The 15,976-nt window shown below is 47.4% G+C and overlaps 1 protein-coding gene across 2 annotated transcripts in view; it reads left to right on the forward strand.

Moving 5' to 3' along the window:
* hhatlb (hedgehog acyltransferase like, b) overlaps window positions 1-15,976 on the forward strand; it is a 59,797-nt gene that overhangs the window by 32,487 nt on the left and 11,334 nt on the right. For both annotated transcript variants that reach the window (XM_080213459.1, XM_080213449.1), the window contains exons 2-9: window positions 319-453; window positions 1,396-1,463; window positions 4,908-5,021; window positions 9,327-9,521; window positions 10,422-10,631; window positions 12,043-12,214; window positions 13,574-13,718; window positions 15,023-15,058. In XM_080213459.1, the coding sequence (XP_080069585.1) occupies window positions 348-453; window positions 1,396-1,463; window positions 4,908-5,021; window positions 9,327-9,521; window positions 10,422-10,631; window positions 12,043-12,214; window positions 13,574-13,718; window positions 15,023-15,058 (1,046 nt within the window). In that variant the 5' untranslated portion in view covers window positions 319-347. The remainder of the gene's footprint in view (window positions 1-318; window positions 454-1,395; window positions 1,464-4,907; window positions 5,022-9,326; window positions 9,522-10,421; window positions 10,632-12,042; window positions 12,215-13,573; window positions 13,719-15,022; window positions 15,059-15,976) is intronic.

Consider the following 15,976-nt stretch of genomic DNA (forward strand, 5'->3'; position numbering starts at 1 on the left):
GTTTGAGTGCGAGCAAGTCTGTGTTTGCATGCATGTGTAAATGAGTGCGTGTGTCAGCCTCTTATTCATTCTTGGCAATACTAAGCAACAAAAATGTGGTATGCCTGTCCTCTGCTCACTGTTGTAACACTGGTGTTAACCTGTTTATTCTAAATGGCTTAACCCCACCGTTATAACAGGGCACTGAGAAATCCCAAATGCGTTCTATCATTGCCAGTGCAAATTAGATGCTGTAAAGCAGAGAGTCTCCGGTGGTAATGGTATGTTTTAGTTTCAGTTGTGTTCTAGTTTCTAATTCTGTCTCTTTCCTCTCCCCAGTTCTGTTCCGGAGTGGGTGATCTGCAGACATGGGCATTAAGACGGCGTTACCCAAGGCAGAGCTGTGCCTTTACGCCCTAGCCTTATCTCTGGCCATTGTGTGGGCAGCCAGCTGGGTCTCTGAAGCTTCGACAGGTAACAGGAGTGAGGCTGATCGATCGACACGGTCACCGTTCCCCCTGGTTCTCCCAGATTTTTATTGAATTAAAATGTCACAATCTGCTATGGTGGGATTCAAATCCAGGTCCCCAGATCTTCCCGAGGGTCCCCAGATCTTCCCCAAGGACAATACCACTAGGCCACCGACTCCTTGGTTCCCCCTTCAGTCTCCAAGCGAACTTTTTAACTCGCTCAGTGTTGATTCCTGTCTTGATTTCAAAAGAAAAGAATCCCCCTTTTTGATCTGTCCAACTCCAGTAGGAATGGTCACACACCTCTCCTCATGTTTCTCCTCAGTTCCTCATGAACTGTCACCATGTGAGTGAATCCACTCTCAATGACTTTGTTTCCAATCCTGGTCTTGGCAGGTCACCCGCTGCTCCTCTCTTCAGCTGTGTTCGCACCGCGATTCTGCCTGGTAGCTAACAGAAAACCATCTTTTCCCCTGTTCCTCAAAACAGCTTCTGGTCCCCTCATTACTGAGACAGTGAGGGAGGGCATGCCTGTATGATCAGGGGGAGCGAGGGAGGGCAGAGTATACGATGAAGGGGAGCTGGGGGGGATGTGCAGGACGAGGGGGGGGGAGGAAGGGCGTGGGAGGGGGAGGGTGGGTGTGTGAGGGTGAGGGGGAGTGGGGGGAGGGTGAGGGGGAGTGGGGGGAGGGAGGGCGTGTGAGGGTGAGGGGGCGTGGGGGGAGGGAGGGCGTGTGAGGGGGAGTGGGGGGAGGGAGGACATGTGGGGCAAGGGCATGTGGAGAGAGTGGGAGGGAGGGCGGGCGTTGTGCAGTGAAGGGAAATCACACCTGGCCTGGGATTTCTCCTGAATGGATCGAAGGAAAGCATTTTCCTGGGAAATGTCAGTCCTTTGATTTACAGCCTGCCTGTCTCCCATCTTGAAGTTTATATTTGTCTCCTACAGAGAATGTGGGCCGGCAGAGCTTTAAGCAGAGTGTCAAACGAGGGTGGTCGTATATCGGCCGGAAGATGGTAAGTCCCTGCTGATGCTGACAGTATTGACATTGCCTCACTGACGGGGGACGAGTGTCGAGTTGACTCAGTCATTCTGAGACATTAGCCTTGGATTGAAAAGGGGCAGTGAGCTGAAGAAGGGTGAGATGGAGGAGTGGGAGAGGTTCATGAGGAGGTAGTTCCAAAGGGATCAGCAGAGAATGACCAACCAGAGTGGAGAGGTTAAGGTCAGGAATACACGCGAGGCCAGATTAACAGGAGTACAGAACTCTCAGTGGTTAAAGTTTATTTCTTAGTGTCACAAGTAGACTTACATTAACACTGCAATGAAGTTACTGTGAAAATTCTCTAGTCGCCACACTCCAACGCCTGTTCAGGTACACTGAGGGAGAACTTAGCACGGCCAATGCACCTAACCAGTACTTCTTTCAGACGGGGGGAGAATCCGGAGCGTCCGGAGGAAACCCGTGCAGACACGGGGAGAACGTGCAAACTCCATATAGTCAGTGATCCAAGTTGGGAATTGAACCCAGATCCCTGGCATAGTGAGGCAGCAGAGTTAATCGCTGTGCCACTAGGGCTGGGGGTTGGTGGGGATTTGAGACAGGGAGGGAGCAAGGCCATGGAGAAATGGCTGAGAAACCAGAAAAGACAAATTAATTTGGTAAAATTGAAATGTTTGCATAGAAAACAGTCAAAGCTCTCGGACGATTGTGTTCATCTTTTAGTCTTTTTGTACATGGGGATATTGTGGACAAATGGTGCTGAGATAGGTGACCAGCCATGGCCTTTTTGAATGGTGGAGAAAGCTTGATGGGCTGAATGGCCTACTCCTGCTCTTATTTCCTATGTTCCTGTCTCAGTTGGATTTCAACAGGTTTATTTGGAATCATGAGCTTTCAGAGCGTTGCTCCTTCATCAGGTGAGTGAAGAGATTTCACAAACATGGCATATATAGACACAGACACAGTAGCAAGATAATCTTTGCCTATATATTGCCGTGTTTGTGAACCTACCTCCACTCACCTGATGAAGGAGCAGCGCTCCAAAAACTCATGATTCCAAATAAACCTGTTGGACTTTAACCTGGTGTTGTGAGACTTCTTACTGCGCCCACCCCAATCCAACACCGGCATCACCTTGCCGTTTGGATTTGGAATTTCACTCTTACAAAACAAAGAATAACACAGCACGGGAAACAGGCCCTTCGGCCCAAGGAGCCCGTGCCGCCACTTTAACATTGTGAGTTCCCTCTTCCACCCATGACCTTTGTCTACGCTTATGGCACTCCACATTGGAAACCAGATTGAGGGGAGACTAATTTAGGTCTGAGCCTGGCCTGTGTTTGACGTTTGGATGCAGCTTCCAGTAGGTACAGCCACTAGACAAGCAGTAACACAGTGTGCTGTCTTTGGGACGAGCTATTTGGCAGTGTTCCAGGATGTGAGCTTAGACAGCACTTACATTGTTATCCTCGACATCCTGTCATGTACAGCTGCTAGTTCTCCCCGTTTTAGCTCCCTCTCTCTCTTTTTCGTTCTCCTTATCTCATTTCATTCTGTAATAACGTCAGTTACAGCTAACGTACATTTAAACTGTCTTGTTAGGGCCAGTCCTGATTTGCTTCTGAATCCCACTCTTGCGCTGATCTATTTGTCAACTTCACCCCGTCAACTGTCACCACAGTTCCAGGCCCTTACCAGCAGATGGCAGCACAGAACAAGTTATAGAATCATAGAATCCCTACAATGTAGAAGGAGGCCATTCAGTCCATCGAGTCTGCACTGACGACAATCCCACCCAGGCCCAGTGGTTAGCACTGCTGCTTCACAGCGTCAGGGACCCGGATTCAATTCCTGGTTTGGGTCACTGAGTGTGTGTGTGTGTGTGTAAAATCCTGCCCAAGGTCAATGAACCTTTACATGGTCTACCACCACCCCACCCCCCTACTCCCCCACCCCACTCCCTCACCCCCAATATGATTCCCATGCCGGGCGGGATGGGGAAATTCTGCCCATTGAGTACTAAAGCAGGGAATCTAAAGTGTCCAGATCACACCAAAGAGGCCAAAATGCCTCTCTCTGTGCCTGAATCAAGATATTCTGATTGCTTCAACATTACTGGACATGGCAAAATGGCCTGAGCATTGATGAGATCAAGGCACCAAGAGATTGGAGCATTGATGAAGAACAGCAGTAAAGAGGGGAATTGAAGGAGGTGTTGGCTGTATAATTATTGTGTGCAGACGCTGGGCATTAACTGGCTGCAGACTCGAGGGCCCCAGAAATCAGTAAATTGAGAGGTGGGTGGGGGGTGGGGGGAGGTGTAGGGCTGATAGGTAGAGAGTCTGTAAATGGGGGAGGATTGGCAGAGAGCAGTAGTAAATTGGGGGGGGTTAAGGCAGAGGGGCTGCAAATAGGAGGGTTGGGGAGATGGGCACTAGATGTGGGAGTTAAGGGAGAGGGGCATTACGTATGGGAGAGTTGAGAGGGAGGGGCATTACATGGTGGAGGACTGGGGAGAAGTGCATTAAATGGGGGAGGGTTGCGGAGAGAGAGAGACGTAAAGTGGAGGTTGGTTGGGGAGAGGGGCAGTAAATAGGTTGAGCGAGAGGGGCATTAAGTGGGGGAGGGGTGAAGAGAGAAGTAGTAAATTGGGGGGAGATAAGTAGGGGACAGTATAATGTTAGGGCCCAGATCAGAAATTCTAAGGTATATTGTGAAGTTAGCCAAAACTCCAACTATTTCTGATTTTGGTATTGGTGTGAGCATAAAATGTTTCACTTCAGGTGTGATTCTATTGACCCACTGGAAAGCTTTTAATAAAACAAATTTTATTTAACAACACTGTTAAAATACGGCAAGGAATATAGTTAAGACACACAGCCTGGACATATTATAGGGGAAGCTAGTAAAGTGCATGAGAGCGAAAGAAATAAAACAATTTATTGACGAGATGAGATTAGATATTTGGGGAGGTGATGGCCTTCTGATATTACCGCTACTCTATTAATTCAGAAACTCAGCTAATGTTCTGGGGACCTGAATTCGAATCCCACCACGGCAGATGGTGGAATTTGAATTCAGTAAAAAAAAATCTGGAATTAAGAATCTACTGATGACTATGAAACCATTGTCGATTGTCGGAAAAACCCATCTGGTTCACTGATAATCTTTAGGGATGGAAATCTGCTGTCCTTACCTGGTCTGGCCTTTATGTGACTCCAGAGCCACAGCAATATGGTTGACTCTCAACTGCCCTCGGGCAACTAGAGATGGGCAATAAATGCTGGCCCCACAAATGAATGAAAAAAAATAGACAAAGAGTGTTGGTGATGAGGCTCCAGTGGAGAATATGCACTAGTACTGACTATTGGGCTGAATGGCCTGTGCTGTGAATTCGGTGCCACTGAGCCACGAATGGTGGAACTGGTTACTCATTTCCTTATGTTTTGTGTTGCAGGATGTTGCTGATTTTGAGTGGGTGATGTGGTTCACCAAGTTCCGAAACTACATTCTCTTTGCTTTATCTGGTCACATTCTGTTTGGCAAAGCCATTTCCATGACGGTACCTCAGGTGGGTACGAATCTCCGTCCTGTGTGAGTTGCTGTTCAAATCATTTCTCTTTGTCTTTTTTTGGAAGGTGGGTGTAGTGAGGAGGCAGGATTTATAGATCCGTTCTAGAGTTCACCTGGTCTTTCTCCATTTATTCATTGATGGGATGTGGGTGTCACTGGCTGGGCCAACATTTATTGTAAGAAGTCTTACAATACTAGGTTAAAATCCAACCAGTTTTTATTTGATTTCTTATTTGACTTCTTACTGTGTTTACCCCAGTCCAACGCCAGCATCTCCACATCCTGACCGACATTTGTTGCCCATCATTGTTGCTCTTGAGCTGCTGCATCCATATGGTGTAGGTACACCCACAGTGCTGTTAGGGAGGGGATTGCAGGATCATGCATATTGTCATATGATATCATGGGTCATGAAAAGTCTGCATTGTTTTTGGTGATCGTTCACTTCAGATCTGCTGAAATTTTCCTGCGCTTTTTTTATATTAGCTCAGGGCCAATCTTCCTGCCTCCTGCTCTCAGTCTCTTCTCAGGGTGGTCCATGAGGGTCTCCTGCCCCCCTCCACATGCACACAAAAATCTGGAACCTTCTGTGCTCCATAAGTTTATAACTCACTGGATGTGACAGGACAGTTGGGGACAGTACTGAATAAAGCATACAGATATTGGCTTTATTAATGGGGCTTAGAGTACAAAAACAAGGAGGTTATGTTAAAACATGTGTAAGACACAGGTTCAGCCTTAGCTGGAATATTGTGTTCCGTTCTGGGGCCACACTTCAAGAAGAATGTGAAGGCATTGGAAAGAGTAGGAAGTCTTGTGGTGATGGGCTAGCGACCCTGCTGCTGAGCCAGAAGCTGCGGGTTCGAGTCCCACCCCAGGATTTGATGGCCAGGGAAGGTGCATTCATAACGTGGTTTAACAGGTTGTGTATCAGCCTGCAAAATCCTTCCAAACGCCTCAGTGGCTGGCAGTGAGAGCTCCTGGACAGCCTTGCTTGATGTGGAAGGACACCGTCTCATGAATCATAAAATCCCTACAGCACAGAAGGAGGCCATTTGGCCCATCAAGTCTGCACCGACCACAATCCCATCCAGCCTTTATTCCTGTAACTCTACACATTTACCCTGCTAACCCGCTGACTCTAGGGTCAATTTAGCACGGCCAATCAACCTAACCCGCACGTCTTTGGACTGTGGGAGGAAACCGGAGCACCCGGAGGAAACCCATGCAGACACGGGGAGAACTTGCAGACTTCAAGCAGACAGTGACCCGAACCGGGAATTAAACCCAGGTCCCAAGCGTGAGGCAGCCGTGCTAACCATTGTGTCACCATGGCGCCAAACTATAAACTACTGGTGACCTGTTCCTGGAAGCAGCCAAAAGTCTGCTTCAGTGCGTCACTAGGAGGGGAGAGAAGAATTGGAGAGAGTTCAGGAAAGGTTTCTGATGGAACTTCAACTATAAATAGGAGAAGTTGGTACTGTTTTTCCTGGAGAGGTGAAAGCTAAGAGGAGCTTTCATAGAGGTATTAATCAGAAGGGTTCTGGTCAGACTATATTGGGAGATGTTATTCCAACTCGTGAAATAATGGAGAACGAGAGGACGTGGATTTAAAGTAATTGGCAAAACAAGCAAAAGTGATATGAGAGAAAAAATCTTTCACTCAGTAAACGGTTCAGGTCTGGCATTGCCTGTGGAATGTGGAGGAGGCTGGTTCAAGACAAGCTTTCAAAAGGCAATTAAACAGTCCTCTGAAAAAGAGGAAAGTGCAGGATTCACACGGGGGAGGAGAAAAAATGGTACCAGGTGATTTTCTCATTTGGAGAGCCAGTGCAGACATGATGGGCTGAATAGCCTCTTTCTTTTCTGTAGCAATTCTGTGATGTTCATTTTTCAGGAATTTCTGCTGTGGCAATCCAACACTCCCCCCTCACCCCCAACACCCCCTCCCCACCTTCTCTTGAAGGGGCAGCTTGCCTTTACGATCGAGAAAGGATATTATTAAACAAGAAAGAGTGCAGAAAAGATTTACTAGGATGCTACCGGGACTTGATGGATTGAGTTATAAGGAGAGGCTGAACAGACTGGGACGTTTTTCCCTGGAGCGTAGGAGGCTGAGGGGTGATCTTATAGAGGACTATAAAATAATGAGGGGCACAGATCAACTAGATAGTCAATATCTTTTCCCAAAAGTAGGGGAGTCTAAACCGAGAGGGCATGGGTTTAAGGTGAGAGGGGAGAGATACAAAAGGGTCCAGAGGGGCAATTTTTTCACACAGAGGGTGGTGAGTGTCTGGAATGAGCTGCCAGAGGTAGTAGTAGAGGCAGGGACAATTTTGTCTTTTTAAAAGTGTTTAAACAGTTATATGGGTAAGATGGGGATAGAGGGATATGGACCAAATGTGGGTATTTGGGACTAGCTTAGGGGTTTTAAAACAAAAAGGGCGCCATGGACAAGTTGGGCCGAAGGGCCTGTTTCCATGCTGTAAACTCTATGATTCTATAAGCGAGCTGCTTGTACATGTGGCGCCGCCTGCTGCATCCAGAGCAGGTTGGGGGAGCCGAGACCAGTGCTGGGGGTGCCCCTTCAAGAGAAGGTGGGGACGGGGTGTTGGGGGTGAGGGGGGAGTGTTGGATCGCCACAGCGGAAATTCTTGAAAAATGAACATCACAGAATCGCTACAGCAAAGATGGAGGCCATTCTGCCCATCAGAATGTCCCAAAATCATACAATTGAGGTGGACCTTCTGTGTCTCGCCCGTCTCGATCTGAATGGCCACAAATTCCCCACAAATTGGGGCAACTGAATTGTTGATGCTTCCCCCTAGTCTTCCAGAGCAACAACGCCGGGGTCAGTGGCACGTTCCCAGAATTTTGTTTATCATTTCCATTTGCCATTTTTTTCCCACAATGTAATTTTTGAGGTGGGGCTGAGATTTTCCAAGCTGCGATAGTCACGGGGTGATTGATGTGCAAAGTGAAAGTTCTTATGACCCAGATTCTGAAACATCTCAAAAAGATGAGAAAGCGACTCCCACCCGTTGTAAAGTAGTCTGTAGGTCAGGCCTGTCTGATGATGGTAAGGGAGGGGGTGCTGGGGCCAGAGAAGGGGGTCCTGATTAGAACACAAAGATTGATAGCAAGGGGGAAAGCCTCAGATTACAGGACGATATAGACAGGCTGGGGCAAATAGAATTTGACCCTGAATTCCTGTGAGTGATGCAATTTGGGAGGAATCACAAGGTAAGGGAATACACAATGAATGACAGGATCTAGGAATTACAGAGTGCCAGAGGGACCTTGGGGTGTATGTCCAAAGATCCCTGAGGCAGGTGGATAAGGTGGTTAAGAAGGGATATGAGCCTTATTAGCTAAGACTTAGAATATAAGAGCAGGGAGGGTATGATGGAGCTGTATAAATCACTCGTTAGGCAACAGCTAGAGAACTGTGTGCAGTTCTGGTCACCATGTTATTAGGAAAAGTGTGATTGCACTAGAGAGGGTGCAGAGGAGATTCACCAGGATGTTGCCTGGGCTGGAGTGTTTCAGCTACGAGGGCAGGCTGGTTAGGCTGGGGTTGTTACCCTTGGAGCAGAGAAGGCTGAGGGGGACATGGATTGAGGTGAACACAGGGTGGGTAGGAAGATACCTTTCCCCTTGGTAGAGGGGTCAATAACCAGGGGTTATAGATTTAGGGGAAGGGGCAGGAGATTTAGAGGGGATTTGAGGAAGAGCCCTCTTCACCCAGAGGGTGATGGGAATCTCCCTGCCAGAAAAGGTGGTAGATGGGGGGGTCCCTAACAACATTTAAGAAGCATTTAGATGAGCACGTGAACCTCCATGGGATACACAGCTATGGACCAAGGGCTGGAAAATGGGATTAGAATAGATAGGGGCTTGGTAGCCAGTGATGGGCTGAAGGGCCTCTTTCTGAGCTGTAAACTCCATGACTCTGAGAAAGAGTAGAAAACTCTGAGGCTCTTCATAGAATGAGAGAGAACTGAAAGGAGGCCATTCAGCCCACTGTACCTGTGCCTGGAACAGGACCCAGCTAATGCAGCCCCACGTGAGGTGTGATTGGGGCCCTTTCCAGGCCCATGGGGGATTGAGTTTTACAGTTGGTATTGACGCAAGTGTTGTGGACACTGTGTCTAAACCTCTCGCACACAGATCCTGACCCGAGCTTCTCCAGGGTCTGTTTGTTCATTACTTAGAGCATGGTTATGATTCAGTAGACAATGTGGGGTTTTTGTAAAAACTGATGTGATTATTTACCATATTACCGATGGTCTCTTTTTCACAGCACAGATCCTTATATTTTATGACTTACGGGATCCTCGCAGTCCTGGCTACAATGGGCACCTCATACCTCATCTTAATCCTGGTGCACTGCATTCTACTCTACAGCGTTGGACTGGCTAAACAGAAGTGGCTGTGTTTTGCTGCTGGACTTTGCAGTTTAGCAACATTCAAATTAGAGCCCGTGAGCTCTTGGCAGGTAAGAATATAAGGAGTAGCAGCAGGGATAGTCCAAGGGTGGGCACTGGCGTAGCAATCCAGAGACCCAGAGTAATTCTCTGGGGATCCAAGTTCAAATCCCACCTCAGAAATTGGGGAAATTAGAATTCAACCATAATCTGGAATTACCAGTCTAATGGTGACCATGAAATCCCATTGTCAGTTGTAAAAAGCCCTCAGGTTCAGGGAAGGAAGCCTTGTCTACGTGTGACTCTGAAATGGCCTCACAAGCCACTCAGTTTAAGGAACAACAACAAAAGTTGCCAGAAAAATTGGTGCATCATCACTCCGCCATTCGATAAGTTAATGGCTGATCTTTAGCCTCACCTTTTATCGGGCAGCATGGGTGGCACAGTGGTTAGCACCATTGCCTCACAGTGCCGGAGACGTGGGTTCGATTCCCGGCTTGGGTCACTGTCTGTGTGGAGACTGCACATTCTCCCCGTGTCTGCATGGGTTTCCTCTGGGTGCTCTCGTTTCCTCCCACAGTCCAAAGACGACATGCAGATTAGGTGCATTGGCTGTGCTGAATTCTCCCTCCAGTGTACCCGAACAGGCGCCGGAGTGTGGCAACTAGGGGATTTTCACAATAACTTCATTGCAGTGTTAATGGGAACCTACTTGTGACGCTAATAAACAAACTTGAACTTTAACTTTCTGCTCTATCTCCTTATCCTACACTGACAGTGACCCCCCCCCACTACACCGCCCCCCCCCCCCCACCCCCGCTGCCCAGTTCTAGATTTTCCCACAAGAGGGAACATGCTCCCCATCTCCACTCTGCTAAGACTGTTTATTAGCCTCTTTTCCTCTGGAAGCAGTGCTAAGACACTCCAGTTTGACCTAGAGCTGAACTCTAACCTGGTCCATCTTGTCCTAGACTGGGTTTGTAACGGGCACCTTCCAGCTGTACGACGTCCTGTTTTATGGAGGAAGCGGCTTCACCATCATGCGCTGTATGAGCTTCGCTTTGGAAAATGCCGAGAGGAAAGATGGGAATTATTCGATCCTGGATCTGCTGATATATAACTTCTACCTCCCCTTCTTCTTCTTTGGACCTGTTATGACTTTTGATCAGTTCTACGCTCAGGTAAGCTTAGAACCAGCGCCCAGGAGACAGAAGGAAGACTGGCATTTATGTAGCGCCTTTTTCTTACCTTGGAATATCCCAAAACTGCTTTGCAAGTGGTGAAGGACTTTAGAAATTTAGGCTGGGATTTTCCAGTCCTTCCCACCGGTGGGACCTTCCAGCCCCCCCCCCCCACCCACAGCAGGTTCCCCACCAACAAGATGGGTGAACAACATGAAACGCCATTGATGTCAACGGAACCTGGGCATCCCGCTGGTGGCTAATGGCAAACCATGTCCGCCACTGGAAAACACACCGTGGAGGGAAGCGGGAAATCCCGCCGGCAGAAAGGGCTGGAAAATCCCACCCATCACCAACTCGGGAAACAGTACCACCCAACAAACAACCAAAAAACAAGAAGTGGATCATTTTCTTGATGTTGTTAGTGGGAAAACTATCAGCCATGATGTTAGAATGTAAATGGTGACAACTTTGTATTGGATGTAATGTGACCAATGGCAACAAGCTGTAAGGGTCAGCTGATGCAGTAAACCATGGAACCAATTATAGAATAATGTCATGGTCAGCTGACTCATTATAAATAAGAACCTGTTGGGAATTGTGGGGAATTTAGATTGGCCCAGGGTGATGCCCCAAGTTTGGAGTAATGAAGTTTCTTTATTAAATTCTTTCTTTGATTTATAAATTAGAGTAAGTTTTGTTATATTTTTATTATCTACATTTGAAGAGTTCCTTCCAAAGAAATACATGATACTGGAGAGCGCTCACTGGCTGCCTCTCGGACAATGCCATGGGGTTTATTGCACCTGTCTGAGAGGGAAGATCTGGTTTAATGTCTCATTGGAACGAAGGCATTTCTGGCAGTGCGGCACTCCCTCGCCACCGCATTGATGCGTCAGTCGAGCTTATGTGCTCAGGTCACTGGTGGGTTTTGAACACCATTCCCTCTACGTTACACAAGCGCATCTCTGCACTGCTGTGGTAACGTGGCTCCTATAAGAGGCAAACCTTTGCAGGCCATGTGACCCTATGGAATGGCTGTGCAGGAAGCCGGGCCAATCGGAAATGAAGACCCACATTCTGGGACGGGGAGAAGCTTCAGTTGGAGCTAGAGAGGAGAAGAGAGCAGGCCCCATGATGCATTCTTTTCGTCCTTTTATCTTGTACATAGTTATGTTAATTTATTAAAGCCATTGTTACTATAACTGCAGCAAGGAAGGTGTCACGTGAGAGAAGAAATAAGTCATGCACGAGCAGCAGTCACTTTAAGGGAACCTTAAAGGGGCCACGCAGTGCAGTGAAAGGGTTGTGCACTGGAATTAGAGGTAACATTGGTGAGGGCTGAGACCTATCCTAATCAGCTTTTCCTGTTCCAGAAGGTTCTTTCACTCTGAGCTCTCGTGCCCCGCAGATAAACCAACCAAAGTTAGTTCGGAAAGAGAATGAGATGTGGAACATCAGGAAGTATGCTTTAGCGCACGTTGCTGTAATAATCCTCGTTGATGTCTTCTTCCATTACCTCTACATTCTGACCATCCCTTCAGATCTGAAGCTGGTGGCACGTCTTTCCGACTGGGCATTAGGTAAGTCACCCAAATGACCATCAGTTGCCCCATTGCAATAGCCTCCTAAACTCCAACCCCTTGGAGCACCACATCCATGTTCGAATCTCCAGCCTTAAATCCTAATCAACCCTTATCCCTGACCTCACTGTGCCTCCAATCAACAATTATTCCTCCCAACCGCACCCCCCTCCACCCCACCATGAACATCCTCCTTTTCCATTCCTAATTCCTCTGTGATCTTCTTAACTTGCTTTAGTCTCGCTCCGTCCTCCCTCTGTAAAGCCTTACCCTCAGTTCACTCTTGGCTACTTTGAGTTTGGGCCACTTGTCTGTGGGCCTAGAATTCCCCTCCTCCCAAAAATTAAAAATAGTTTATTTCAAAATTAACATTTTAAAGCAGGCACAGCCAGTGAGGCACTTTTCTTAAGTTTAAAGTTTTTATTAGTGTCCCAAATAGACTTACAATAACACTGCAATGAAGTTACTGTGAAAATCCCCTAGTCACCACAGTCCAGCGCCTGTTTGGGTACATTGGCCGTGCTAAATTCTCCCACAATGTACTGAACCAGCACGTCTTTCAGACTGTGGGAGAAAACCGGAGCACCTGGAGGAAACCCACGGAGATACAGGGAGAACGTACAGGCTCTGCACAGACAGTGACCCATCCTGGGTTCCTGGCGCTGTGAGGCAGTAGTGCCAACCACTATGCTGCCTTGTAGCCACTGCTGTAATGTAGAGAAGCTCATGATCAACTTGCACACTGTAAGACAAATTCTGTGGATAGGTTTATGGACGAAAAGGGATTGGTTTAGATTAGTGGGTCAGTGTTTTTTTTTTAAAAAAACTGGTCGGCGCAACATCGTGGGCCGAAGGGCCTGTTCTGCGCTGTAATGTTCTATGTTCTAATGTTATATGTTCTAAATGTTTTGAAGATTAGCATCTGAATGAGGCCAGGACATTCCACAGTTTTTATTGGACTCTCTGACCTGCCTTAGTCACTTTGAGAAGTAGAGGTGCCTGGGGAGTCTGAGTCGCTGTGGCAACATGCAATTTTTTACATGTATCTGGATCTATGGTTGGTGATGGTAGAGGCTCCAACATTCTTCTTATGATCACTCTTCCTGTCTGCCATTGGTGTGGGCTGGGAAGACTTTGCAGGTTGATATTCAACCTGTTTGGTCACATTATGAATTTGCCATCGAGAGCTGGGGTGTGACTCGAACCCAGAGCTTCTGATTCGGAGGCAGGGACACTCCCCACTGTGCCACCAGACCTCACATGTAAAGGCAGCTACCAAACTAGAAAATCCAATTCTGTGCTGATGGAATTTTTACTGATGAATTGTGTCTTTCTCTTTGCCCTGATTATCTGGCGCAGCTTGTTTGGCTTATTTCAACCTGATGTACGACTGGGTGAAGGCAGCGGTGATGTTCGGGGTGATCGGAACAGTGGCCAGGCTCGATTACCTAGACCCGCCCAAGCCACCGAAATGTATCACCATGCTGTATGTGTTTGCTGAAACGTAAGTGTCTGCTTTTATACAGACTCCATTTCTTTCAGTTTCCAGGCTCTTTGTCCTCCTACCGGATGGAAAAAATGACTAGGCATCGCAGGACATCCCAATCTGCAGTGTGGATAGGGTGGGGCAGCTCCGCACTGTGGATAGATGTCCCACTTATCTTCACTGAATTATAGAAGGCCATTCAGCCCATCCAGTCTGTACCATCTCTTTTGAGGTGCGTGGCACTTCGTTCCATTTCCTCTTGTCTGTGGGGTGTTGGCATTTCTGGTGATACCATTTATTACCCAATCCTCATCGCCTTTTGAGAAGGTGATAGCCCCTTCCAACTGGGAAGTTTTGATCTCACATCTACAGGAGTTAACACTGGCAATTAATTCCTTTGACATAGAGCTAGCTAAGAATCAATATAAGATCAGCATTGAGGAGTCCTATAGATGGAGGTGATTTGAATGTTTAGTGGCAGATGATGATTACTGAATTGATTTTTTTTTAATATTTTCATTTACGGGATACGGGTATCGATGGCTGGCCAGCATTTACTACCCATCCCGAACTGCCCCTTGAGAAGGTGATGGTGAGCTGCATTCTTGAACCACAGCACTCCTAAGGGAGGGGGTTCCAGGATTTTGACCCAGCGACAATGAAGGAATGATGATATATTTCCCAGACAGACTGCTGCTTTGCAGCTCCAGGATCCTGGGTTCGATTCCCAGCTTGGGCCACTGTCTGTGTGGAGTTTGCACATTCTCCTCGTGTCTGCGTGGGTTTCCTCCGGGTGCTCCAGTTTCCTCCCACAATCCAAAGATGTGCGGGTTAGGTTGATTGGTCATGCTAAGAAATTACCCCTTAGTGTCCAGGGATGTGTAGGTTAGAGGGATTAGTGGGTAAAATATGTAGGGATATGGGGGTAGGGCCTGGGTGGGATTGTGTTCAGTGCAGACTCGATGGGCCGAATGGCCTCTTTCTGCACTGTAGGGTTCTATGATTCTAATGAATGACTTGGAGGGAGATCTCCAGGCAGTGGTGTTTCCAGGTATCTGATGCCCTTGTCCTTCTAGCTGGTAGTGGTTGTGGGTTTGGAAGGTGATACCATGGTGAGATCCTGCAGTGTGTCCTGTTGAGAGCATGGACACTTCAGGCCAAGGTAGCCAATCACTGATCCAGGGCTTTATTTAAAAACAAATAAATCTTGGAATACGGATGCTGTTGGCGTTTATTGCCCATCCCTCGTTGAGAAGTTCGGGAAAAGTAACAGACTTGAAATATTTCCTGCCACATCTTAACTGTGTGATTTTATGTTTCAGGCACTTTGACAGGGGGATAAATGATTGGCTGTGCAAGTAAGTAACAAATGTTCACTTTATTTCTTTCAATTTGCTCCTGGAATGTGGGTGATGTCAACCAGGTCATATTTTTGGAAAAAAACATTCATGAGACATTGGTGTCGCTGGCTGGGTCAGCGCTTACTGCCCATCCCTGAGTTCTAGGCCATTTCAAAGGGCATTTTAAGAGTCAACTACACTGCTGTGGCTCTGGAGTCACATGTAGGCCAGACCAGGTAAGGACAGTAGATTTCCCTCCTTTATGGACATCAGTGAACAAGGTAGGTTTTTAATGGTTTCAGAATCATTGTTAGACTTTTAATTCCAGATTTTATTGGATTCACCATCTGCCATGGTAGGATTCGAACCTGGGTCCCCAAAGCATTACCCCGACTCCCCCTATTTAGAAAGCTTTTCTCATTGTGACGACAATGTTCCCGTGTTGTGGACAAATTGTCAACCACAGTTCCTACGTTGTAACAGCGACTACATTCCCTACCTCCTCCTCACTCAGGCCGATGCTCCTGCTATCCTTCCAGTGAACTCCATGCTGAACTCGGATTTCTGCCCCCACCCTTGCTGCCAGACATAGAGACACAACCCCATCCATCCTCACTGTTGTTGCTGGGAAGTGAAAGCAAGATAGTTTGGGAGGGGTGGGGGGGGAGATAGTGATGTCACAGTAACGGTCCAGAGGCCTGGCTAATACACAAGTTCAAATCCCACCGTAAACGTTTGGTGAAATTTAAAATTCAACTAATAAAAAATCTGAGATGATAAATTTGTCATTAATTGTCATTAGTGAACCAGATGGGTTTTTAATGTCCTTTAGGGAAGGAAATCTGCCATCCTTACCTGGTCTGGCCCACATGTGACTCCAGAGCCACAGCAATGTGGCTGACTCTCAACTGCTCCTCAGTGGCTGAGTGAGACACT

The sequence above is a fragment of the Carcharhinus amblyrhynchos genome, chromosome 2, assembly GCF_965287045.1.
Source record: "Carcharhinus amblyrhynchos chromosome 2, sCarAmb.v2.hapA, whole genome shotgun sequence".
NCBI classification, from domain to species: Eukaryota; Metazoa; Chordata; class Chondrichthyes; order Carcharhiniformes; family Carcharhinidae; genus Carcharhinus; species Carcharhinus amblyrhynchos.